The 26468-nt window shown below is 34.3% G+C and overlaps 2 protein-coding genes and 1 pseudogene across 4 annotated transcripts; 1 reads left to right on the top strand and 2 right to left on the bottom strand.

Moving 5' to 3' along the window:
* LOC120079892 overlaps positions 1-3656 on the bottom strand; it is a 38953-nt pseudogene extending 35297 nt beyond the window's left edge.
* A 1573-nt stretch (positions 3657-5229) lies between these two features.
* Positions 5230-19887, top strand: LOC120079736 (CLP protease regulatory subunit CLPX3, mitochondrial). 3 transcript variants are annotated; one of them, XM_039034086.1, is made up of 16 exons: positions 5230-6199; positions 6266-6555; positions 6931-6992; positions 7120-7220; positions 7336-7415; positions 9149-9199; positions 9938-10012; positions 10104-10181; positions 15856-15912; positions 17112-17182; positions 17277-17376; positions 17568-17672; positions 18212-18274; positions 18383-18505; positions 18600-18758; positions 19523-19887. In XM_039034086.1, the coding sequence occupies exons 1-16, from the start codon at positions 5635-5637 to the stop codon at positions 19577-19579; spliced, it is 2037 nt and encodes a 678-aa protein (XP_038890014.1). In that variant the 5' UTR covers positions 5230-5634; the 3' UTR covers positions 19580-19887. The 3 variants fall into 3 exon arrangements, with proteins under 3 accessions (XP_038890014.1, XP_038890013.1, XP_038890015.1); XM_039034087.1 differs by having other exon boundaries at positions 5232-6199; positions 6398-6555; XM_039034085.1 differs by having other exon boundaries at positions 5230-6555.
* Positions 19888-21862: 1975 nt separating this feature from the next.
* Positions 21863-25029, bottom strand: LOC120079700. The gene is made up of 2 exons (XM_039034016.1): positions 24765-25029; positions 21863-22339 (listed from the first exon to the last, which is right to left on the bottom strand). The coding sequence occupies exons 1-2, from the start codon at positions 24974-24976 to the stop codon at positions 22135-22137; spliced, it is 417 nt and encodes a 138-aa protein (XP_038889944.1). The 5' UTR covers positions 24977-25029; the 3' UTR covers positions 21863-22134.
* Between the last annotated feature and the right edge of the window lie 1439 nt (positions 25030-26468).

The raw sequence follows: 26468 nt of genomic DNA, 5'->3' as shown, positions 1-26468 counted from the left end.
GTATACCGGGGAGTCCAGAGTAACCTGGGCCTGTGGTGTGTATTTATGCTTAGCCTTGAGGTAGCTCTATGTGCACGTATGACCTTGTGATTTGGTTTACACTGCGGGGGGCATTCTTTGTCCAAAGTAACCCGCGGTTGTAAACGAGTATTTGGATATAAAGTTGGTATGGTTTTCTAATAACGACTGAATGCTTTATAATGTGCTTATGAGAGTTGATCATGCCACTTTTTTTTACCAACACGTGTTTGAGATGCTGTTGAATCTTTTATACTTTGTTCAATGGTTTACTAAATGATTTGATAAACTTTATTAAAGATTTAGAAAGTGATAGCTTATGTTTATATTAAACTACCACTCACTGGGCTTTAGCTCATGCTTTCCATGTTTAATGTTTTTCCCCACCCTCAGGTAGCGACAAGTTCCTGGTGCTTGCTGAGCCATCAAACGCCACTAGTGTTGTTAAACATCTGTTATATTGTTTGTGCATGTATTTGAGAGTATTCCAGAACAGTTAGAACTTGTGAGTTACATGTCATGGGAGGTTTTGTTCAAAATAATCCTTATTGTTGGTCTGTAAATCTATTTAAACAGTATTGTGATTTAAACTGAGTCAAATTCCTAAACTCTCTCAACGAACATAGATTATTTTTGTAAATGGGTTTTGGAAGTTTGGGTTTGATCTTGAGTACATGATATGTTAAGAGTTGGGACGTTAGATGTCATAGATTATTGTATAGGATATTTGTGGGTGGGGTTCTAGTGTATTGTGTTGTTTCTTCACTATGTGGGTTTGTTAGCATTAACGACATAGAGGTGTGGTTTAATATCTTGAGGTATCTAGGAATTTGATATAATTCTAGGGATGAATTTCTTGTCAAAATATCATGCCTCTTTAGATTTCCATCGAAAGGAGGTAGTGTTTAAACAACTAGGAAAAGTCGAAGTGAATTTTAAAGGTGATAGACGAATCCTACCTGCATGTGTGATTTCTATACTAAAGGCAGGTAAGATGTTAAGAAAGGGTTGTGTTGCTTATTTGGCTCATGTGATAGATAAAACAAATTGATAAGAAGTTGAAATTAGAAGATATACCAGTGGTGCAAGAATTCCAAGATGTTTTTCCAGATGATATGTCAGGATTACCATCTGATAGAGAGATAGAGTTTGCTATTGATTTAGTGCCTGAAACAGCTCCGATCTCCCAAGCACCGTATAGAATGGCACCGACAGAACTGAAACAGTTGAAAACTCAGCTGCAGGAACTGGTGGATAAAGGTTACATTAGACCTAGTGTTTCTCCATGGGGTGCTCCAGTATTGTTTGTAAAGAAGAAGGATGGTACACTAAGATTATGTATTGATTACCGACAGTTAAATAAGGTAACAATACGTAATAAGTATCCTTTGCCACAGATTGATGATTTATTTGATCAGCTAAAGGATGTCTCGGTATTCTCCAAGATTGACTTACGGTCGGGGTACCATCAGTTGAAAATTAAGGAATCAGATATTCCAAAGACAGCGTTCAGGACAAGGTATGGGCATTATGAGTTTTTAGTAATGCCATTTTTTTTACCAACACGTGTTTGAGATGTTGTTGAATCTTTTATACTTTGTTCAATGGTTTACTGAATGATTTGATATAACTTTATACTGGGATTTAGAAAGTGATAGCTTATGTTTTATATTAAACTAACCACTCACTGGGCTTTAGCTCATGCTTTCCATGTTTATGTTTTTCCCCACCAGGTAGCGACAGTATTCCTGGTGCCTTGCCTGAGCTGTCAAATGCACTAGTGTTGTTAAACATCTGTTGTATTGTTTGTGCATGTATTTGAGAGTATTCCAGAATAGCTAGAACTTGTGATTTACATGTCATGGGAGGTTTTGTTCAAAAAATAATCCTTACTGTTGGTATGTAAATCTATTGTAGAACAAATATTGTGATTTAAACTGAATCAAATTCCTAAACTCTGTCAACGAACATAGATTATTTTTGGAAATGGGTTTTGGAAGTTTGGGTTTGATCTTGAGTACAGGATATGTTAAGAGTTGGGACATTAGATGTCATAGAGAGAAGTGATGTTTAACGTCTTCACGCTTCGTTCTAGGTTAGAAGGGAAATCTGGAACGGGGTGTGACATCACACCTATACAACAAGGATTAAAGTTTACTGAGTATCTTATAGCAGACAGCATCAAAGGTTAACTTTAAAGCATAACTATTTAGGAACTTAAGTTCTAGGGTTTACATGTGGAGTTTGAAGGTGATCCAATTTGTACTATTCTGTTTTGTGGAGAGGAGTTGCAAGAAAAAAATTTTCAAGGGTAAGTTTCTCCTTATCCCTTCTCATCTCCTAGTAGTATGCTTTATCTTAAATGTTTATCCTGTTTTCGTCTCTGTATTTCTCTAAATTTTGTGTTTTTTGAAATTGTTTAACATTGACACTGCATTCACATGCTTCCGCATGGAATTCAATTCCTTCAGAAGCATCCTAATATGTCCACAAAAGTGATAGTGCAGATGCAAATGTGATCTTGTTCGGCTCATTTTCACGCTCGTTATTATTACCCTCCAGTGCCAGTGAACCATTCTTTTGAACAACCAAACTGCTTCACAAAAGAAACTATTAGACAACAATAAATAAATCTTGCTCATCTTTTATTAACCACAAAATGCCAATTACATAACTGAAAGCAAGATACAACAATAATAACCCTTTAACAATATTTATAACAAAACTCTAACTAATCCTTATGTCTAATAGAAACCATTTTGAGCACAAACCAACAATAAAAGCATTCCAAGCAGGGACATCCATGTCTGACATACTTTCAAACAACCCTATTGCACTATGAACGTCCCCAAGCCTCGGTTACCCCGAAATCATCGCCGTCCAAGACACTACACTTCTCATAAGCATTTCGTCGAACATCTATCTTGCATTCCCAATATTTGAACAAAACCTCGAATAGGAATCAACAATGGCCGTTTGGACAACTGGGTATCGACCAAATTTAGATTTCAGGACCTGGGTTTTCGTGCCATTGGACTCCAAAACCTCAGGCCATGATTTAAGGACATGGGGGTAGATAAAATGGCTAGGTTGAGGAGCTCTATGACGGACCATGTTATGGTACAAAAGAGTGGCTTTAGGATCGGGTTGTAAGCCATAAGCTATGATAATTGCAGTATAGAGATAAACATTTAAGGAAGTTAGATAATAAAATACGAAGCGAGCGTTATATAGACAAACATTTAAGGAAGTTAGATAATAAAATACGAAGCGAGCGTTACATAAGTCGGTAAGAGTAAGGTTACAGAAGCGTAGAAACTTTAAAGTTGAAGAGCTGTGTTTGTGAATGACCAAGAATGATAAGAAAAGAGTTGCTTAACTACATTTTTCAAGCGCTGCTAGAACCAATTAGTTCAAATGGGGTTGTATTGGAATTGACGTCATGTTTCTTGCTTGAGTTAACAAACTAGTTTTGAAATAATTCGAAGTAATTGATTTCAAATCATTTCTGACCTTTGGAATGAATAAAAGAACATGGAATTTTAAAATCAAAACGAAAACAATCCTCCTCTCATTCTCCAAAGGTTTATTGTATATTTAAAAATAAATATAAAACAATTCTCACCATTGTTCTCCATGTATTTAAACATAATTAAAAAAAAAAAAAAAAACTCGTTATTATAAAGGAATGGTTAGAAATAACACGGTTAAGTTTTCACTTTAAAAAACGAGCATCCTTTTTGAAAACTCGTAAAAATAATTTTTCTCGGTCTATCTCAGGCGAGATTGACTTTCGAGATTTAGTTAAAAAAAAAATCAAAATTTTCTAACTTATCCATTATTTTGGGCTGTACCTCTCCCTTGATTACACATCAAGATTTGCTATTTTTTTTTATATAATCTTCCCAAATCTTATATATTTTCAAATTAGATAGTCCAAATTGATTCAACATTTTTAAAAAGCTCAAATATATGAATTTCGGTATTAATTATGCCTAAGATTTCATCAAGAAAGTTCAAGTATGTAGAATTTCAATATTATTTTGTTGGGATTAACCTCGAGATCCATATAATCTTTTCAAATTATATGCAATCTATCCAAATCTTATACCAACTCTTACCTCTTCTCGAATTTTCTCTTGCAATATATCCCAAATCTTATATAAAATTTTGCAAATCTTACCTCCAATTTATATTTACACAAATTTCTAAATTAATATATTGATAATTCACCAATTATCTTTTTAAATTTTTTTTAAATTATGTAATATTTGGTAATGTGACTTTTTTAGTTTTAGAAAGATTAGAGAAGATTACGTAACCTTTGGATTTTTTGCATTTCTTACTCAAATCTCGAGACGAGATGTATCGAGAAGCCCTAAACAATCGATAAGTTGGAATATTCTAATTATTTAATTAAAATTTAATTAAATATCTTATAATTATTAAGGGAAATTTTGCAAAATTATAAGTACAAAAATAAAAAAGTATGAAATTTTATTTTAACCAAAACAAATCAGCTAAAAATATTTACACAGCAAAATATCATCATCTGTGATAGACCACGATAGACAACAATAAACTACTATATGTATCTATCAATAGACACAGATAATAATCTATTGTTGTCTATCACATATAGACGGTCTATTATTTGTAGACATTTTGGTTAATTTTTCTTATATTTGAAAACAACTCAAAAACTAAAATATCATATTTTTTCTTTCATTTTTAGTAGATGGTCAAGTAATAAAATTTAATTTTAATAATTTCAAATCAATTTGTTTTAAACACAAATATTAATGAGTCAATTGCAACTTTAAAAAAAAATAAAAAAATTAGGCGCGTATGCTTAGGTTTTGCTTTTTTTGCAAATAGGTAAAAAACTTCTGTTTGAAAATTTGAATTTTTATGTGATTATTATGTGATTCCACACCTATAATTACAGAAAAGTTGAAGTTAAGATTTTGCTTTCTTAAAATGTATTTAGTATGCAATGTAATTTCACAATATTAATTCCTAAAATCATGTTGGAGTGTCACTGTGCAAAAAAAATGGGGTCAAATCACAAAACAGAGAAAACATGCTTTAAAAAGTTCTTTCCTATTTTTTTTTCCTCTCTTCTTGAACATGATATAATATGTTGCATGTTTCTCAATATTTAAAACAGTGGGGTTTATTTGATTAAGAGTTGAAATAAATTCAGACATAAATTAGGAAAAATCCACAATCTCATCCATTTAAGAACTGAAATTTGTGCGTGGATGAGCAGTTGAATACGATGAGAGTTCGTCCTTGAAACTCTCCCAATTTCATCTTCCTCTGTTCGCTCCTCTCCCTGTTTTCTTTCCCAAATCCCACATTCCTTCTCATCCTCTCAATCATAAAATATTCCACACCTCTCTCTATCTCTCTCTCTCTCAATAAATTAACAATCTCATAGCGAAATTTGTACTCTTTCTTCATTTTAGTGCACTTTTTACCACTTTTTGTCCATCTATATTTCTCTCTCTCTCTTTTCTCGAGATTTAGAGCTTGTACTGAATTGGATTTCATCTGGGTTCTTGAAGAACTGTCTTAATTCTTTAGCTTTTTGAGTTATATACAAATTTACCCATGTCTGGCAGTGGTGGAAGTGCGATCTTCAAATGGAAGAAGTTGAAGGCAATAAGGAGGCTGCTCTGTTTCTCAAATCACCATTACCGTTTGACCCAGATTTGCCCCATTTCGACCCATCTCAATTATCTTCATGTTTCGAGTCATCGCCGGCGGGAGTCGTTTATCGGCGTTCAGGAACGGTATAAATGGGACAACGGCGGGTCCGGTTCTGATGATTTCCATTCACAGACCAACAATACAGGTACTCCAATCCGTAAGATTCGGGCCGAAGCCAATTGCCCACGTTGTTCTAAGCATATGGATATCCTCTTCTCTAACCGCCATTTCCCAACCCTCAATCCTCCTTCTTCCTCTCTTTCCTTTTCTGGCGATGCTCCTCCCAAGACTGGTGGAGGAAGAGAAGCTTACGAGGCCGTTAATTTGTGCCCCAATTGCAAAACCGCTTACTACTTCCGTCCGTACAAGATCGCTCCTCTACAGGGCAGCTTCATCGAGATCGGCAATCTGAATTCCAAACCAAAGAATTCATCAGAAAGAAGGATCACTACCAAAGATGGTAAAGGTAATGCCATCGCTGGTTTTTCAGATGAAAATTATGTGAATAGTAGGCTGAGAGTCTCGTTTTTAGAAACTGCGAGATCGTATGGTGGAGAACCGCCTGAGAATTGGCCTCCTGGACCGCCTCCCGTTAATGGGTTGGCGGTGCATTCTCCTCCAGGTCCGCCATTTGCGCCTGGTGTGAACTTCGTTCGTGCTACAGGTCCTAATGGAAGCACCTCGGGTTCTGGTGGGAATGGCACTGGTGATGGGAAGAAGAGTGAGTGGGGAGGATCGAATTTGGGGAAGGATCTACCCACTCCAAAAGAGATTTGCAAGGGCTTGGATAAATTTGTTATTGGCCAAGAAAAAGCCAAGAAGGTCTGCATACCCTTTTTCAGTGATCTGATGGAATTATTATTAGTATGCATTTCATTCAGTTTAGAGGTTCTTTAGTGATATTACTCAAGTAAATCAGCTATCATGAAGTTAATTGTGCCTAGCTCGTCATATTTTAGTTTCTTTCTAAATTTCTCCAGTAACCTGGTCTTTGAAGTTTGACTACTATCTAGCACGATGATAACTAGGAGTGAATGAGTGTAAGCTATGATGTCCAGTGCTGAAGAATATATTTTTGCAAAATTTAGGTGATTGTTATGGCAAGAAGAAATTATATCATCATGCGCTGATTAATTGCAATATTATTTTGTGAACTATTGTAAAATTTCAAAGTCCGCTTTCTCTTATCTTTATCAGGTACTTTCTGTGGCTGTACATAACCATTACAAACGAATATATCATGCTTCCTTGCAAAAAGGGTTAGTTTTTCTTATAACGTTTGCATTTAAGATGCAACAAATGCATCAAAATTGTTATGTGGTAAATATGTTTTCCTTCAGTCCATGTCTATGAGTTAGCTGTTATTGTTGCTTTGGATTTGTGTAGCCGGTCAGGATCTGAATCAGGTCCCCAAGATATGATAGACGATGATGATAACGTGGAGTTGGAAAAGAGCAATGTTCTCTTGATGGGCCCAACAGGCTCTGGTATGACCTTTTACACTTATCAAGTTCCAATATATTGACACTGATTGTCATTGGCATAATACTATGCATCCTCAATGTATTGAAGATCTGTTCTACTTTGCAAATTGTAATATAGGTAAGACACTCCTTGCAAAGACTTTGGCTCGATTTGTGAATGTGCCATTTGTCATTGCTGATGCTACAACTTTAACACAGGTTAATTTCTTTCTTTCTTTCATTCCCTCTTAGTGATTTGTAGGAAACCATAACATATGATGTTCATATGTTTACTATGAATTTCTGGCACATTCTAGTCATCTTATTGTGCCCTTTTTTCTTTGTGGATAATTCCATGGTCATCTATATATGACTTCCTAAACTTGGTAATTTCTTAATGAAGTCATGAACTTGAGCCTCGCCACATCGATAAAAATTCTTAGCTTCTTGGGACTGGGAAAGTCTGCAGCATTTTAGAGTTTTGCTGATACAAAATTTATTTCTCGTTCTTTCATTTTTTTTCCTTTTTTGAAACAAGGGGTAGCTAGTAGGCAGTAGCTCAATTGCAGCAGAATTCTTGAAATAGTTGGGTATGTCTTAGATTGAAAGTCAACAAGATAAGAGAATAGCAACTGAAGGGTAAAGAATGGGAGAGTGTTTCTATGTCAGATGGAGATGCCCTAACTTTATGGATATTAGTTCTTTCTTGTATTCCTACTTCATTTTTTAGCTGATTTAAGCAATGTTTGAAGGTGGAAGATGTGATTTAAAAATGTTAAGAAACTTGTTTTTTCTATCTCAAAACTCTGGCCAATGTAGCTTTTCTTGTTCCAGAGTATGAAGTTTTGCTTGCCCAGAGAGGTCCTTGAGAGCCTGGGTTGAAATGTTCTCCAATGTTTCTTTTATGAAAAGATAAAATACTGCTTTGAACCCAAAGAAGAACTAAATTAGTAACTAATGTGTGAAAGATAGAAGGAAAGTTGTAGACAATGGATGTAGACCACTCATAAATATATGTATTTTCTTTTGTAATCCCCACTGGGATCGGGTGGAAGATTATAATTATTTATGGATTTAGGTGGCTGTAACCCACAAATTGGAAGTTGACTGTGCAGAAATTTAATGAGAGATCAAAGAGAACTGTACGGTTAAGTGTTGGGTACTGTGGCTCCAATGGCATCATTAAACTTTTCAGTATTAATCCACTTCTCTTCACAATTTCTGGGCTTCTAATTCCATTAGATGTGTGCTGGTCTTTTCGTGAAGGGATATGGCTTGATTATTGCATGAGGTGCCTAAAACATGAAGATTGTCGTGGAATTGCATGGTTTGCTCGGAGGAAGAGAAGATACGGATATCAATTCCATTATATTTGACTGTTCACCTATAAAAGTAGCTCAATATATGCACTCATTGATAGAAAACAATGGAGACCTACGATCCTTTTTCCCCCTTACACCTTGCTTGGAGGTTATGGGAACGCTTTTGAGTTTAGTTGGGTTTCCTTCCTTCCATTGCTAGAAGTCTCCTATTTGTCCAAAATTTTCTACCCTACATAGTCCATCGTTTCTATGATAAAGCTTTTCAGTTTTCATTAAAGGGTGCCTTATCCTTTTGTTTGTCTCTTCTCAAAAGGGAGGCGGGACAATAATTGTAGAAACAATCCTTTAATTTGATAGTAGAGAACCCACACATTGCACTAATTTTCTTCATTTTTCCATGTTCTCTGATCCTCCAACGCTGGTTTGAAAAATTAATTTTTGTTTCAACAATACAATATTAGCTTCTTCTCAAAATAATAAAGGTTTGTTTAGTGGGGTTTTGTGAATTTGGTTTTTTGTATGGCCTTGTATTCTTTTCATTTTCTCAATGGAAGGAGTTATTTCAATAAAAAAATAATAATAATAAGGATCTGTTATTGAATTAAGAGAGGATGCTTTTACTTTTTGCAGGCTGGTTATGTTGGAGAAGACGTTGAATCAATTTTGTACAAGCTACTTGCTGTAAGCTTGATGTTTAATTTCCTTGACTAAATGTTTAGCAATTTCCCTCATAGTTTGCTGACTTTATCAAATTGTGGTCGGATTTTTATGTCATTTATCTCTGCATTGTATAGTAGTTTTATTTATTTCATATTTCTGCTACAATGGTCTGTTTTCCTCTTTTTTATTTTTTTTTTATTGAATTAAGAGTGCTAGTATTAATGCTCAGATAAACTTTGAGCTCAAGAAATTTCTCTACTCCTATGAAGATGAAAATTTTGAAAAATTGGCCAAACCCTCATTTCTTCTTCTCATTCTACTAGGAGAGAGCTGATGTGGTGTATTAATGCCCGATAATTTAGCTCAACAAACTGAGAAAATGTTACTGTACAGAAAAGTTCATAACCAAGTTTCATCTCTATTTCCGGTTATTGCATTGTATTCTTTATCAATCTTACTTTATGATTGCTGAAGTGTTTCTATGCTCTTGAATTAATGCTGGTTCAAACTGTCACCATATTTCTTTTTTCTTTTGCAAGATTATATGCCTTTCCTCTTAGAGAGAAATAGGTCTATGTCGTTTCCTCATCATTTTGTTAAACTGATTGGATGATTGATGACAATTTCAGTGCAAGACATCTGGTTTTTACCTAAATATTCTCTCTCCCCGTTGAACTGTCCTTGTACTTTATAATTATCCAGATCTGGCCTCCTAATCTAAGAGCAGCTAATATTGATGCACATTTTATATTGATTTAGGCAGCAGAATTCAATGTACAAGCAGCTCAACAAGGGATGATTTACATTGATGAAGTAGACAAAATAACAAAGAAGGTTTTCATGTTTCTTCAATTAATCAATATCTTTTCTTTATCGAGATCCACTATATCAACATAAACGTTGTAATTGGTATCCTTCTTCTCAGGCTGAGAGTCTAAATATTAGCAGAGATGTTTCTGGTGAGGGTGTTCAACAGGCATTATTGAAGATGCTAGAAGGAACCGTGAGTTGATTGAACTTTATCACTTGCAGTGCACTACTTTTCCCAATTTAACGTGTTCAAGGAAAAATAGTTATGCCATCTCAGATTGTGATCTTTTTTGGTTCTTTATCTTTTTTGTGTGCAGCTTTTACTATTAGCGTCAGTTAGCTAATTTACTTTGTAACTGGAGATGCTTATCGTAATATGTCCATAAACATGCAATTTCTTGTTTTAGTGGGTTGGTTTATATTTAATGGTTTACATATAGTGTACCATATCATTTCTCATATCTGCCTGCTTTTGGTGGTTTAAGAACGAGGAAGGCTGAGATTGTGGAACGAGTTAGAAGCATGGATTGGTTGGAGGAGGATAGGATTCCTCCTAGGGAGTTGAGAGAGGAGAGAGTTTACTTTAAAAGCGAGTTTGTCAGCCTTATTGGGGAGGGAGAACATAAGCTCGAGACCAGACAAAGCCCGATTGGATGGAGTTGAAAATTCCTCCTTTCATAATGTGGTGACAGGTAGGAGGTATAATCTTAAGAAGTTCGGATATGGACGCGACACGATACAAACACGACACGTCATTTTATTTTTTTGAATTTAGGACACGTTTATTAAATGTACATTTTTTATCTCTAGACCGTTGTAGAATGTTTAGACCAGATCCTCATCTAGGAAAAGAGAACGAGGGTTTGGAGGCCCTTTTTACTCTAGCTGAAATTCACAAAGTGTTATTTGCTATGACAATAATAAATCCATTGGGATAGATGGCTTCACAATGGCATTTTTACAAGATAATTGGGAGTGTATTAAAGAGGACTTCTGGAAGGTTTTCACTAAATTTCATGAGGGGCTATTATTGGTTCTGGAATGAGTGAGTCATAGGTGTGCCTTATCCCTGAGAAAGATAAAGCTTATAGACCGATTAGCCTGTATGAGTTTATGTAAGATGAAGTTGAAAACTTTGGCTGATAATTGAGGACGGCCCTCCTTAGTACTGTTTCTACTTCTCAAGGTGCTTTTATAGTAACAGGAAAATCTTAGACCAACTGTTAATAGCTTACAAAGTCATTAAAGAATGAAGACTATAGGCAGTGAAAAGAAGAAGGGGTTATCTTCCAAGTCGATTTTCAGGAAGCCTGACCATGTGGATTGGAACTTCTTAGATAGTGTTGGAGGAGTTTGAGTTCAAGTGGAGATCCTGGATATTTAATTGTGTAAGGTCTACAAACTTCTCGATCTTTGTCATGGGAGACCTATTGGAAAGATTTTTGCTTCCAGGGGTCTCAGACAAGAGGGTCGCCTTTACTGTTTATTTTTATTGTAGATATAATGAGTTGAGTAGAATTGTGTCAGTTGGAATGAATAAATGGGGTGTTGGAGGGTTTTAAGGTGGGAAAGTAGTCAATTCATTTGACACATCTTCAGTTTGCCAATGACACTCTTTTCATTTGTTCAGGCCATGAGAGTTGTTTCGTTGACCATAATGGATAATTGTCGTTCTTCGAAGCTATTTTTGGCCTTAAGATTAATAGGAGTAAAAGTTCTATAATTGGTCTCAATTGTTGCTCTACCATATTAAGTTATTGGGCCTCTTTGGCTAGATGTGAGGTGAACCCATTTCCGTTCTCTTTTCTTGGGCTTCCTTTAGGAGATAATTTGCAGAGTCAGGTTTTCTAGAATCCTAGTCTCATACAAGATTCAAAAAAGGCTGTCTAATTGGAAACATACAAGACTCATTTTTATCCAGTCTGTGTTGAGTGGAATCCCCAGTTACCAGTTATTCCTACTCCTCACTAGGTTACCTCATCTTCTGCTGCAATCTGGAAGTGAAATCCTGAAGAAGGACAAATTTTGTTTGGCAAGTTTTTCACGATCAGGTTAACTCTATGGATCTGGTCTAACTCTGCTCTTGCTTTGTATTGCAATTACAATTGCAATGGTGCATTCTCTATAGGTGGCTATCGGAGGACCTTCACCATCTTCTACGTGATTGTCATTTTCTGTAGTCAATCTGCAGCAGATGATATAAAGCTTTTGGTTTACATTTTGCTTGGAGGAGAGATTGGTTTTCTATGATTTAGGAGGTCCGCTTGTGTTTGCCTTTTTTATGAGAAAGGTAATAGGTTGTAGCAAATTGGTTCTCTTATTTATTTATTATAATCAGTATTATTATTATTAGGTGTTTGGGGGTATCTGGCTTAAGAGGAATAATAAGGTTTTTAAAGAGGTGAAGAGGTTATTGGTTTAAACCTCTCTTATTGGTTTAAACTTGTTTCTTTTGAGATTGGGCCTGTACCTTAATGTCTCTAAAACCTCTCTTATCCGTTTAAACCTTGACAATGAGGAAGTGGATCGCTATGCTGCGAAGTTTGGGTGCAAGGTGGAAACTTTCCTGTTCACGTATTTGGGTTCCCTATTGGTGGGAAACACAACGCGCTAAGGTAGCTTGGAATTCTCTTGAGGAGAGGTTTAAAATCAGGGTAGACAAATGGAGAGGGATCTCCCCCTCAAAGGGTGGTAGACTAACACTCGCTCAATTGGTTCTTGACTCTCTCCCTTGTTACTTTTTCTCTCTTATGCAAGCCTCGACTTGTGCTATTAATTGTTTGGAAAAGATCATTAGAGACTTCATTTGGACCGGGGGCCCTGTAATCCTACTTCCCACCTTGTCAACTGGAGTGTGGCATCTTCCTCCACTTTGGTGGTCTTGAATTGGTTTCCTTCGTCAGAAGAACACCGCGCTTCTTATGAAATGGTTGTGGAAGTTTTGTCATGAAGAAAACACTCTTTGGAGACGTGTTATTGGGGCCACATGTGGGGTTGATGTTCTCGGCTAGTCTTCTAATAAGCCTTAGAAGGGAAGGGAATCTAGACTCTGGCCAACACTTTAAAGCTTAAAGAGCACTTTAATTTCATTGAGTTTACCGTGGGAGATGGGAGATTGGTCAGCTTTTGGAAAGACAAGTGGTGTGACTCTCAACCCCTTATGCTGAAAATCCCTGATATTTATACTTTATCTCTAAAAAAGAATGTTGTGATTGCGGATTGTTGGTGTGCTTCTAGTCATTCCTGGAACTTGGGTCTCAGAAGACGAGTTTTTGATAGAGAGTTGGGTGATTTGGTGGCAATTTTGGAAACCTTAAACTCTTGGATACCTCGGGATACTCATGATCGCCTCAAATGGAAGCTAGATGCCTCAGGGAAGTTTAGTACTAGAACTACTTTTTTGAACCTCACTAAGAGAACCCTGCCCTTTCTTTAGTATCTCTTGTGTGGAGGCTCAAAATTCCCAAAAACGTTAAATTCTTCTTGGGGTCCCTCGCTCATAGAAGCTTAAACACTCACGAGAAACTTCAAAGGAAGCTTAAAAACTCTTCCCTTCGCCCTTCCATTTGCTCTCTGCTTGAAGTCTGAGGAGTCCTTGGACCATTTGTTCCTTCACTGCGACTTTGCCACAAAGGTTGGGCTCTTCTGTTCAGAACTTTTGGGCTGGAGTGCTGCCTACCTAACAGGGTTGATGACTGGATGGCTGAGGGGCTGGATTGCTTTGCTTTCGGTGGCAAAGGTAAAATCATTTGGAGATGTGCTACTCGATCTCTCCTATGGTGCATTTGGAAGGAAAGAAATAACAGAATTTTTGAAGATAATTATGCTTTTGATTCTTTTTGGACAGTTATTCAACACTCAGCATCTTGGTTGTGTACTAATTACACCAAATTCTTTTGTAACTATAGCATCTTCTTGATTTTTAACCATTGGAAGGCTCTTTAGGGAGGGTTCTTCTCAACCTCTTGCCCTTAGGTTGTTACCTTTTGATCCTAAGAGGTGAAGAGGTGAAGCGATTGAGGGAGGAAGTCCATGGGGACTTGATTTAATGCCTGGCTGCTTGTGGGCGTTAGTTTTATAGTGTTTCCTTTTTTTTCTTTTTTTTTTTTTTTAGTAATTATGATCTTCGTCTGATTTTGTTGGATTATACCTCTTTTTATTTAGTTTTGGGCTTCAGACCTTCCTTTTCTCCTTCCTAGATGGTTGTCGTAGTCTACCTATCATTGGTCTCAATTGTAACAATTAAGTTATTAAGGATTTAGTCCCTGAACTTCGATAAATATCAATTTCGTCTTTTTACTTTACAATTTGTAACATATTAGTACCTATCATGAAAAATATTATTAAGTTTTAATGAAATTTCTTACCGTAGGTTGATAAACTGATAAAGGTTCAAGTTTGTATGTAAATTATAAAGACTAAATCTTTACATAATCGAAATTGAAAATTAAGATTGATTAGATTTTTCACGATAGGGACGAAAATGTTACGAATTGAAAGTATAAGGACTAAATTGTTACAAATTTGAAAGTAGAGCGGATAAGTTGTTACATGATAAAACTCAAAAGACTTAAAGTTATTATAAATTTGAAAGTACAAGGATTTAATCTTTACAAATCAAAGTGTAGGGACCAAAGATGATTTTTTATTCTTTATTTTCCATAGCTTGTTGCCTTGAGTTCCCCAAAGTCCTGAATAAAAGAAAATAACAGTTTCTTGTAATGAAAAGGTTAGTTATGATCAAAATATTTGGAGCCATTGGTATTATCTCTTTTTAAGGATGTTGTGATGTGGAAAAAACTTGGAAGGCCTAGAAAACAACTCGAGTGCAGATACTTCTTTTGCAAAACTTTGGAGTCTCAGTCTAGAGCTATAAAATATGGTTACTATTACTAATACTCAATAATTGGTCATAGACTTCGTGATAGGAGAAAATTATTGAATAAAACTGCCACAATGCCTTTTAGTAACTGTTGGATAGTGATTAAAATTCTACATATCCCATCAATTCAAAATACTTTCGCACTTCTCTCTTGTACATCTTACGGTTTAAAACTATGTGGCTCCTCCATAGAAGGTAGTGCAGAGCAGGAGGGATTCCTTCTTACGTGGGTCCTTGAGGATTCAATCTCTAAGCCGTGTCCTTAGTTCAACCCTAAACACTATAGGAACTAAGAAACATATTGTATGATTTGTTCTCTCTCTCTCTCCCTTCAACGTACATACAGTAGTATGATAGCTTCACATCTGCTGACAGTTATATTTATTTTTTCCAACATTCTTTTTCATGAAAGTTTTCAACTAATTAATTTAGCTTCTTGCTTAGTGGTACGTTGTAGGATTATGGAATATTGGAATTTGTTTATGTTGCCATTTGAAGATTTAAATCGTCGAACAAGAAAATCATATTGATGGATCTCTATTAGAATTGTAAAGCCCTTTTAAGCTTTCTATTCTCAAGATATTTGTTTCTCAACTGGAAATTGGAATGCATTCATTTTTCGATTTAATCTTTATATTATGTCTTGTTTTTTGAGTTGTTTTATTTTCACTCCCTTGTGGAGTTTATATCTTTTGAACATTAGTCTCAAAAGTCCATTTCTAGTTTTAAAAAAAGTAAAAAAAATATTGGAGTAACCAGTCTATCTGTAGGTTCATTAACATTTTAGATCTAGATGGTTGTCCTTTCTACCTTGTTATTCTTCTTAATTCTGACCTTCCCACTCTGTTATCTCACGGACAAATTGTAATTTAATTTCCACAAAATGGAAAAAAGAATATGGATCTTTTTATACTATTTTTAGCCGTATATTTTCCCCATCCTAAATTCATAATATACTAAATTCTGGGTATGACTTGTTGTCTAGATAGTAAACGTTCCTGAGAAGGGGGCAAGAAAACATCCTCGCTGTGATAACATTCAGGTAAATATACAAAAGTTCTCTCTCAAATTTCTTTTGTTCACCTATATGCAAGTGTTTCAGTGTCTTGCAACATTTCTTCATGATAATCCTTTTAGAAGCTAAAGTTTAGTATGGTAATGATTACATGAATCTGTGTAATCTATTAGAACCTTTGTTTTTCTTCAACAGATATTTCTGAAGAAATTTGTTTGTCTTTGCTTAGGTAGAGCTTTACTTGTATTACATGTATACATATACACACATAAAGGTGGTGTAAACAGGGAAGAATAGAGACCTGAAGAAGCAAAATTCCACTAGGTAGGAGCATAGGGTTGGGGTCATTCATGGCTTCATGTGTCTGCATGTTGTGGGTATACGTTCAACTCTTGAGTAAACGATGGGTAAAGAGAGAGTTACTGTGTATGGTAGTCTGGGTGAATGTTTAAGTCAATCATTAAATCTGAGTGGGTATGCCATCAAAAAGGCAAAACCTTAACTTAAGTTTATCAGATCCAAAATCCCCTAGAAAAGAGTATTGGGAAGAGATGCCTTCTGGTCGGCCATCGTTAAAGTGTTGGGACCATGATACCAAGCTAGAAAAGAGTGTAAAATTAGTATAGAAACTTTGAAAGATTGCTCTTGTAATTATTAGAATCGAAGAGAATTTTGTGTGATTGTACAAATTCTTTGTACAAGGGATTTCTTTCTTATGCTTACCTCGTGGACTATAATGTACCTTTTGTGCTGTTAAAGTACATAAACAAGTCTTCAAGTACATAAACAAGTCTTCAATCTATCACTTATTTGACATTTGAATTTATTGCTCTTTATTGTAATTGAGACGAGCTCAGATAACTGTAGGAAGTCCCTATCATAATTAGAAAAAATCTGGTTGGAAATATTCATTAATGAGATTCAGAGTTGAATTCTAGTTTCTTTGTTTGGGGGTTTTCCTTTCCTCCCACCACCGCCCCCCTCCTCAAAATATTATTTTATATATAGGATAGAAGACATTTCTTTGATTGCTAGAGGTTTTTGGTTTAGGTTGGACAGCTAGGCCCATTCAATTTCTGCTGTATTTATTTTCTTGTGGATGGGGATTACTTTTTTCCAGATATAGTTTCATAAGCGTCTTCGCCACCTTTTAATGTTTAAACTTGTGGCTTTTCCTCTGGAGATATTATCTCTTTAGTTTTAACCGAGTTGAAAAAAATCTGCAGATAGATACAAAAGATATTTTGTTTATATGTGGTGGAGCATTCGTAGATCTAGAAAAGACAATCTCTGATAGGTAGGTTATTCAATATTTTTTGCCATGAATTCTCATCCCTTTTCGGTGTTAAAGATGCTTTCTCAATACTAAAATGGTTTGTTTTACTGATCAGACGGCAAGATTCTTCTATTGGTTTTGGAGCACCTGTTCGTGCTAACATGAGAATGGGCGGGGTGACAAATGCTGCAGTTACATCGTCATTACTGGAATCAGTGAGAATGAAAGCCCTTTGGATTTGTTGGCATTTGGCATTAAAACTCTGCATTCATTTATTCATTTCACGTTTTAGATTTATAATCAATGCATATTACTTTATTTTTGGCACGACATCTCATTTCCCCTTTAACGAAATGGTCAGAATTCCTTTAAAGATCATCTAAATGTTCTATTTGATGTCTTCCAGGTTGAGAGTTCTGATCTTGTAGCATATGGTCTCATACCAGAGTTTATAGGGCGTTTTCCAATTCTTGTGAGTTTATTAGCCTTAACTGAGGATCAGCTTGTCCAGGTATTATTAATTCTTCCTTCCTTTCTTTTTATTTTTGTTGTTAATCTAGACACTACATTTGAAAGAAATTTTTTAATAGAGATTCCAACTACTCTATATCACAAAAGTTTAATATTTAGGCATGTATGATAATTACTTGTTTTTGGTTTTTAGTTTTTGAAAATTAAACCTATAAATACTTCTTCCACCTCTAAATTTCTTGTTTTGTTATCTACTTTTTATCAATATTTTTATAAACCAATCCGAATTTTGAAAACTAAAAAAGTAGTTCTGTTTTTTGGATTTTGGAGGAGTACTTAAAGAAAGATGCAAGTTATTGAAAGGAAATACACTTAATTTTAAAAAATAAAATACGAAATGGTTACCTAATAGGCCTTGACAATTTCATTTATTCAAAATATTGTTTGAATTGTCCTTGTCGCACATGTATCAATATAAGATATTCCTAAAGCTCCATTGCTTTTCAAATACGCAATACGTATGCATGTTATGCATTCAGTTGATTCTCTTTGGCATTTTCGACCTGGTGTTGTTAACAGGTCCTCACTGAACCGAAAAACGCTCTTGGTAAGCAATACAAGAAGTTGTTTGGCATGAATAAAGTGAGTTTCTACTTTCTCATGCAACCAATTTCCACGTTTTCCCTTTCCATCTCCACTATCATTATGGCGAACAGACCCGCTTAGTCGAACCACCATTTCAATTTCCAGGTGAAGCTACATTACACAGAAAAAGCATTGAGAATGATTGCCCAGAAAGCAATGGCCAAGAATACCGGTGCCAGAGGCCTAAGAGCCATACTGGAAAGCATTCTTACAGAAGCCATGTATGAGGTATTGAGGCTAAAAGTATCCATCTCAATATGGCAATGAGGTCCTTGAATGTTCATTAATGACATAAGCTCATTTGTTTTCCTCAAATGTGTAGATTCCAGATGTTAAGACTGGAAACGAAAGAGTAGATGCCGTTGTCGTTGATGAAGAGTCTGTTGGCTCGCTAAACTCGAGAGGATGTGGAGGCAAAATTCTTCGTGGGGATGGAGCGTTGGAACGCTATCTAGCTGAGACCAAGTTGAAAGAATCACAGGTACCAGTTTTTTTTCATATATGGCTTTCATTCTGGGAGGGAAAATGATTTGCTATAAACTGAAGTCAAATAGTCTTTTGGGCTTTAGGGTACGTTTGGTGTTGTTGGAAAGGATAAAAATGATTAAAAGTAAATCTTAACTGTTTTTTTTTTTTTTGTTTGGTAAAACAGATTGCGATTAAATCTCTTAACATCACTTTTAAGAATACATTCATTTCATGCCTATTTTGAAATCAGTTTCCTACCCTCTTTTTGGATTCTCCTAAAATCAGATGCGGTTGTAAATTCATTTTTATTTTTATTTTTATTTTTTTAAATAAGATTTATTTCATATGTTTATTTCTTTCTCACCTAATCAAATCTATATCTTCTATTTTTAAAACAATTACATCATATTGATTTTTTTTTAAAATAAACTATCTCCCTTAGTATTTAAGAAATAATTTAGAGTAAACAAAATATATTATTCTAAACCATTATTTGAATTATATATTACAAAAGTAATCAAAGTTTTAGTAATAGGTCTATTTTAGCTATTATAACTAGAACAAGATAATTTAGTATTTATTTATCAAACTTTAATACCTTCTTTTTTAGGTTTCAAGCTTTACTTCACTAATTTACTTAATTTCACACATGATTTTTCTAAAAACATAGTTGCTTAAAAGCTACAACAATCATAAAGAAAGGTTTAGAATAGTTGGAATTTTGTTCTTTGTAGCATCTTATGGAACTTACTTGAGATACAAACAATTTGTTTGTAGGAAAATATGGAGGTGGTTGAGTTGCAGGAACTGTCATCAAGAGCCGCGAGTATATAGAAACCGTCAAGATAACCACGACAGTTCGGATGAAATACATTTTCCCTTTTTGGTTTATGTTTTTTTTTTTTTTGGTTGGGGAAAAAAATACATTCATAATATATGGTGTAATTATGCCCATTGTAACACCACATAGATCAGGTTATTAAGGTCATTGCATTAGGAAAGATGAAAGAAAAATGCATTCATAATTTAGGCTAACACACCATCAATGTCTAAATAATCTGTAAAATGAAAAAGAAATAGCTGCCAATCAAGATGTCTTTCCATTTATTTTTTAATAAATTATAAATTTAGTCATTGAAGTATTTGCTTTGAACTTTTGATACTATTTACCGAAATAGAAAAAAAAATTAATAGACATCGATAGACTTCTATCGTATCAATCTTTATCAATAATAGATTGTATAAGTTTCTATCACTAATACCAATTATCGACCTCTATAAGTTTCTATCACTGATAGACAATGAAAGATTTTTATCCGCCTCTATCAATGATAGATTTTTATCGATGATAGACTTCTATTGACGTCTATCAATAATAGACTTGTATTAGATTTTATTAATGATAAACGTTGATATTTTAGATATTAATAACGATGTCTATCACAACTATCTAAAAGCAACAAAATTTTCAATAACAATATCTAGTTTATGTATCATAATAGACTATCTAAAAGAAAAAGAATTATCAACAACTAGCAATAATAAAATGATTATCTATTAATAGATAATAGTAGTCTATGATTGTCTATCATTTAGTCTATCACTTGGCTATCCATTGTTTATAATTATCATTTTAATTACTATTTTGGAACTAGCAAAAAATTACTCTCACTTAGTCTATAATTTGATATTCCATTACCTATCACGGTCATTATGATTAACAATTTTGCACTAGCAATCAAACTATAATCCTCCATTTTTCCAAAATTGTTTAGTTTGTGAAAGTCTCAAGTATTCCCATGATTCTCTCTATTGCTATTATAGTCTTCATAAATAGCCCTCCATTCAAGTGGACTTGTATTGGCCTGGCATTGATGTATTTATATCCTTTCTTTTATCCCTTTGTCACTTATGCCTAGTGATACGAGTGAAGCGACTTAATCATGTGTTCAAGTTTATAGCAAAATGGATTAGCATTAAATGCACTCGAACGCTATTTATGACAAATCAAAGTTTAACTCAAGTTATATTTAAATGAAGTCATTTTGGATTGAAGGCACTCAAGTTGTATTCAATGACCTCAAATGCATCTCAAATTTCATTCATGCAAGTCAAACATCAATTCATGAAGTTGAGCTTCATTTATTCGTGGAAAGTTACCATCATTACTAGGCTAACCAAGCCATTAAATTTTGAATATATGGGGTCAATTAGCTTTTTAGCTTTTGAGTTATGTTTTAGGTTACGTTTCATTGACGATGATTTTACGGATTTTTTTTTAGAGCTTTATGACATTTAGGTTATATTATGAAAGCTATATAAAGTCATCTTGGTTGTAAGACAAATCTGAAGATAATTTATACACAAATCCTTAAAAAATGGGTTGAAATGAGATGATGACCCACTTTCTGGAACTAATTTTATGACCTTACTTAGAGTGATTATCTCTTTTTTTTTCTTTTTCTTTTTTTTTGAACAAGAGATAGAAGTTATTGTGTTGTCCTTCATACAAAAATAATAAAAAAGTTTGTTTCATGTTTCCTCTCTTTCGTCTTCATCTCCAACCTTCATGAACATGATCATTTGAGCTCCTTGAGTTTTGAAATCACTATTCCATCTTAAACTAACATCAAACATTAGTATTATGTTTTCATATGTTTTCTTTTTATAAATTTTTTTGGTTGAGAGGAAAAACAGACAAAAGGAAAATAAAAAAAGAACAAAAATGAAGAAGAAACGAGAGCAAGAAGAGCAAAAGTTCAAAATGACAAGTCAATAGAGTAATTTCTTTATTCGCAATGATGAGACCAACAAAAAGTTATATAACATTAGTTTTTAGAAAGCGAGTCAAATTTCCTTTGCATCCTAAAACAGTCAAATTTCCTTTGCATCCATGTTTTAGGCCATCCGTACAAAAGGCACACATTGTTTATTGCAATTCTACGTAGTTTTAACTTCCATGCTTGACTTAATCAATCTTGCTCGTGGGATGATTCATATCTCAAAAACAAAGACCAATGGTCTTCCATGCCTCAAAGATATTTGATCATCAAGGTAATTCAATTTTTACTTTCCCTGGATTGATTTCAAACTGGCATTGAAATTTCTAAGATTGAGTTCTTTGAATCTTCTTGTTTATTGGCAAGAATTTTTCATCCAATCATTTGGAGTTTCATAACATACAAGAAAAACTTAGATTCTAATTAGGAGCATGACAATCACAAGTTCACAACAACCTGCAATCTCAGATGTGATCTTGATATCAAATTCAGTTTGTTCCGGAAGCAATTCAATAATAGAACCTACAAATCTGGTTCAACAAGAAAAGCAGTCATGGAGTTCATCAACATTTAAAGGCTTGAGATAATACACCAAGTTCTATTGTACAACTAACCAAAGTTATAGTGCTTATCCACAGCAACTGAGACATCCCAAGTGCAGCTCATTCCCTTTGGGAACACAACCAAATCTCCAGCGCCAATCTCAACAGATTCCTCTGATCCAGCAGGAGTAACCTTTACCTTTCCTTCAAGCAGATAGCAAGTCTCTTTGTCCGAATATGTCCATGGGAATTTGCTCGGCCCGCACCCCCACCTATCGAATTTACAGTTTAACATCCAGTTTTCAGTCTTAACTTCACAATGAAACCAACCAAATATTCAACATATATGCTTCTATGAGAAACCTAAGTATCTCTCCAGCTCAGGTTTTTCAACCTTCTTTTAGACAATTTAAAATTCTATTGATATATTTTAATTGGTTTGTAATATACAAACAAAAGACACAGGTCTAAAAGGTATCACTTATAAGGTCAGACAGATTGAAATCAATCCATTTTCTAATAATATACCTTTTGACCCATACTTCCTTTCTAAGGCCACGAGTATATAATCATATGGAAATTTTAGTTGAATTGAAAATTTTAAAAACAGTGACTTTTAGACAAACCACTCAAGATATTACCATGATTGTATTATTTTTCTTCAAGCTTTTTGTCAGCAATAGTTTTATTAGAGCCAGGATCACTAGCTTCAGAATTCTCCTTTTTCACGGCATAAAAACCTACAAGGATTGAAATCAATCCATTTTGAAAATCAACATGATTACTTTTTGTGGGGTTTGAACACAAGACTTCCTGGACCACATACTTTGATACTATGTTAAATCACTAATTGACCTATCAGCTTAAAATTTGGGTGATGAACGTAAATTTAATATCATATCATCTAATTAGATAGATATGTCTAATTTTAATGTTGCTTACTTTTCCCCATTTATATATTTTACTATTAGTCTTAACTATGTAGCTTGACTATCATAAAATATTAGCACATCTTCACTAATCAATTAAACTTCAACTGCTTTCATGTTTTCAAAAAAAAAAAAAAAAAAAAAATCTTGACCATTCTTCCTCTTTACTAGTTGAGTCTGAAACTTAAACTTCTTAACGGTTTTTATTGTTTTTTTCTAAAAAAAAAACTTCAACCATTTTTCCTCCTTACAGTTGATCTGAAATCAATATAGCTTCAATAGGCATAGAAATTAATGTCTTTTCAGTAGAAGTCTATTGATTTTGCACCACACACAAAGTATGTAACCACGAGTTGCTTTAGTTTCAGAGATTGTTTCCCACGAAGTTGTTAGTTATCAATCAAAGTCCCTGACTCTATTCGATAAGAAGTGATTCTTTTTCTCCCTTTCACTAAGCATAAATGGGAAACAAGTTTGTTTAGACAACTTAGTTGGCATTACAAGATCACTTCAAAGGTGTTGAATCTTTGGGAGTGGCGAGCTGAATAACTCAATGCTAGTTAGGAACATCTTCCCTAAGGACAAAATCAGGAACAGGCGCAACCCAAAACGGCTTTCTAAACCCTTGTTTTTACTTTATTAATATTTTGTTGTGGTCAATTTGCCGTTATATTTATGTTTAGAGTACTCCTTCTCCCATTGTATTTTTGGAAATTGTTCCAACACTCTTGGAATTGGAACCTTATTCTAAAGCCAGTGATTCTTACGCTAGTAAAACTATAAATGATAGAAGATTTTGAAGAAAAATATATGGTTTAAGTACGACTTTAGTTAATTTTAGTCCTTGCATTTTTAAAATGTTTATTTTGGTCCCTATACTTTCAGCTTTAGTTCATTTTGATCTTTGTACTTCTAACTTCTGTTCACTTTGGTTTTTGAACATTCAAAAGTGACCATGTTGATCCCCTAAAAATAAAGTAAAACTGAAAATGAAGGGACCAATATAGTTACTTTTTAAAAGTACAAGGACCAAAATGAACATTTTGAAAATACATAGACTAAAATGAACTAAAGCTGAAAGTATAGGGACCAAAATGAACCTTTTAAAAGTATATAGACTAAAATGAACCAAAGCTGAAATTATAGAACCAAAGCTAAAATTATAGGGACCAAAATGAACCATTTGAAAATATGAAAACCAAAAAGAACCAAAACTAAAAGTAGGATCAAAGTAGTATTTAAACTAAAATATATTATACACTATGGTTTGATATTTGTGAGTGTCCATGCTAGTTTGTGCAACCCTACTGCATTTGGTTGTCAAGAAAATTCGTGAGATATTAAATCCTACCTAGGTGGCTACCATGATCCATTATCTCCATATTTTTCATTATTTACATTGGCTCTTCTTGACCACTAAACCAACCCACAGTGATTCTTAGTTCTTAGCTACCCAGCTAAGAGCCAAGCGAGAAATGACAATATGCACAACTTACAACCCAGAAGCTGGAAGTGGTCAAAGATCAAAATAAGAACTCCTCAAACACGCCATTATCCATCTGTTTATCAACATTCATCAACTCTTCAGACAGATTGAAACCCATTTCCAAAATTGCTAACATCGTTTATATCAAGGCTCGATGATTAACAGAACAACAACATGGGTCATTAACATCAACAATTAACAACAATTTGGGGGAAGAAACAATGACATTGCAACGACTAAATGGAGAAAAAAAGCAAGAAACAAGATAGAGAAATAAAATACTTGGGCCATTTACGAACGCCGAGTTCGGTAAGCTTGGATTCAGGTGGATTCTTCTCAACTTTGATCCCCAGCGTCTCAGTAGCCATGGAATCTGCTCGAATTTGAAGAGACGGTGCCCTTTTCCCAAAGTACAAAGAAACGTTTGTAGGTTTACTGAGAAGAGGGTGTGGCTTTAAATTTAGTAATGAGAAGCCGCTCACAGCGGAAGCCATCCCAATTCCCAAAATCCGCACTATTTGATTTCCCTTATTTTTTGGGTTTCTTCTAGAGGAAAAGCAACGGCCATATCAATTATCAACCTCATGTTCATAACTCTCTTGGAATGCCACTTGGAATTGGTTCATCTACTCGTACCTTATCTGGTACGTATGGATTTTTTAAAATAATTTTGTTATTGGTGCAAAAGTGAATACTTATTTAGATAGAGTCGATCATAAAATCATAAATAGAGAGAATCGTTCATAAAATCATAATGTTTAGGTATAGAGATCGACCCATAAGGTTGGCCATCAAACCATAAGTTCATTTGGATAAGTATGGAGACCCTATAAGGTTCGCCGTAAAGTCATAATGCCTAAGTATAAAAGACGGCCTATAGAGACAATTATAGAGCTTGAGAAGGCTGATTTATGAAAGTAAAGATTATGTCCAAGTATTGTAATTTTGCACATTTTTGGGTCATTAGTGAAATAAATCCAACCATTTACGAGGATTAATAACGACTTGACTAATGACATGAGAAATTAATTAGTAAATATGATCCTACAGAACTTTAATCAATTACAAATTTAATACGTTTTCACAGTTAAAAAAAAAGGTTAAAAAGTGCCCTTACTTTTGGTATATAGAAGAAAATCATTTATCTACACTTCATTGCATCCCTTTTCTATTTCCTCCATTTTCTTTGTTTCAACCTGTGATCTAACATTTCCATATTTTTCCTTTATTTTTCTCTCTTTTTCAATACTCTCCTATTCCCCTTCTTTTATTTCTCAATCTCTAAAACTATCCATTCAATCAAAGCATATATAGACTATAATGAGAAGAAAGGATAATAATAATGAAACTAAATCAAGGAACCTTAGGATTTAAGCGTTTTAACTAGTTTGTGCATTAGTAATTGAGTGGGAGTTAAAATGTTTAAGGTTTTAATACACCAAAAAAAAGAGATGCATTGAAAACTTGGATCATAATATTGAGAACAACCAATAGGGGTGAAAGAAGAAAACATGTACTGATTACTAATGATCGAATTAGTCTATTTTCTGGTTGTGGTTAGTTTAGAAGGAGCTCCAAAATTGAAGATGTTATTAATTTCATTTTAAATCCTTTTTGTTTTTGTAGATTCATCAGTTTGTTAAGTTTTGAAGGAAGATTAGATTCCGCAACTTTCATGTTGGATTACAAGGAACTCCTTATTAATTAATATTTTGATCAATTTTCAAGTTACATGCTTTTGAGTTTGATTGATCTAAAATTCTCTCATTTGTGATTGTCATTAGAAATATGTTTAAACAAGATCAATTCAACTTAATCAAAAGTTATGGATTAAGTAGGATGTGAATGAAAACTTGAGTTATATTAGACAAATCATTCCTATCAACTCGAAGGCTCGGGTAAGATTACTCAACAACCCAACCTACTTCAACCCATGAACATGAACTTCATACTAGTTAGTGTAGTTAGATACCATTCTCAGTCACA

This window comes from Benincasa hispida, chromosome 6 (genome assembly GCF_009727055.1).
Source record: "Benincasa hispida cultivar B227 chromosome 6, ASM972705v1, whole genome shotgun sequence".
Lineage (NCBI taxonomy): Eukaryota > Viridiplantae > Streptophyta > Magnoliopsida > Cucurbitales > Cucurbitaceae > Benincasa > Benincasa hispida.
Note: the sequence above shows the minus strand (reverse complement) of the source record. Positions and strands in the feature narration are given on the sequence as shown.

Excerpts from the sequence above, each read along its gene's own strand:
- LOC120079700 (XM_039034016.1), bottom strand. The coding sequence starts at position 24,976 with ATGGCTTCCGCTGTGAGCGGCTTCTCATTACTAAATTTAAAGCCACAC. Across the intron at positions 22,340-24,764 it reads GGCGTTCGTAAATGGCCCAA|GTGGGGGTGCGGGCCGAGCA; the intron begins GTATTTTATTTC and ends TAAATTCGATAG.
- LOC120079736 (XM_039034085.1), top strand. The coding sequence starts at position 5,635 with ATGTCTGGCAGTGGTGGAAGTGCGATCTTCAAATGGAAGAAGTTGAAG. Across the intron at positions 18,275-18,382 it reads AGTTGTTTGGCATGAATAAA|GTGAAGCTACATTACACAGA; the intron begins GTGAGTTTCTAC and ends TTCAATTTCCAG. Across the intron at positions 18,759-19,522 it reads CCAAGTTGAAAGAATCACAG|GAAAATATGGAGGTGGTTGA; the intron begins GTACCAGTTTTT and ends ATTTGTTTGTAG.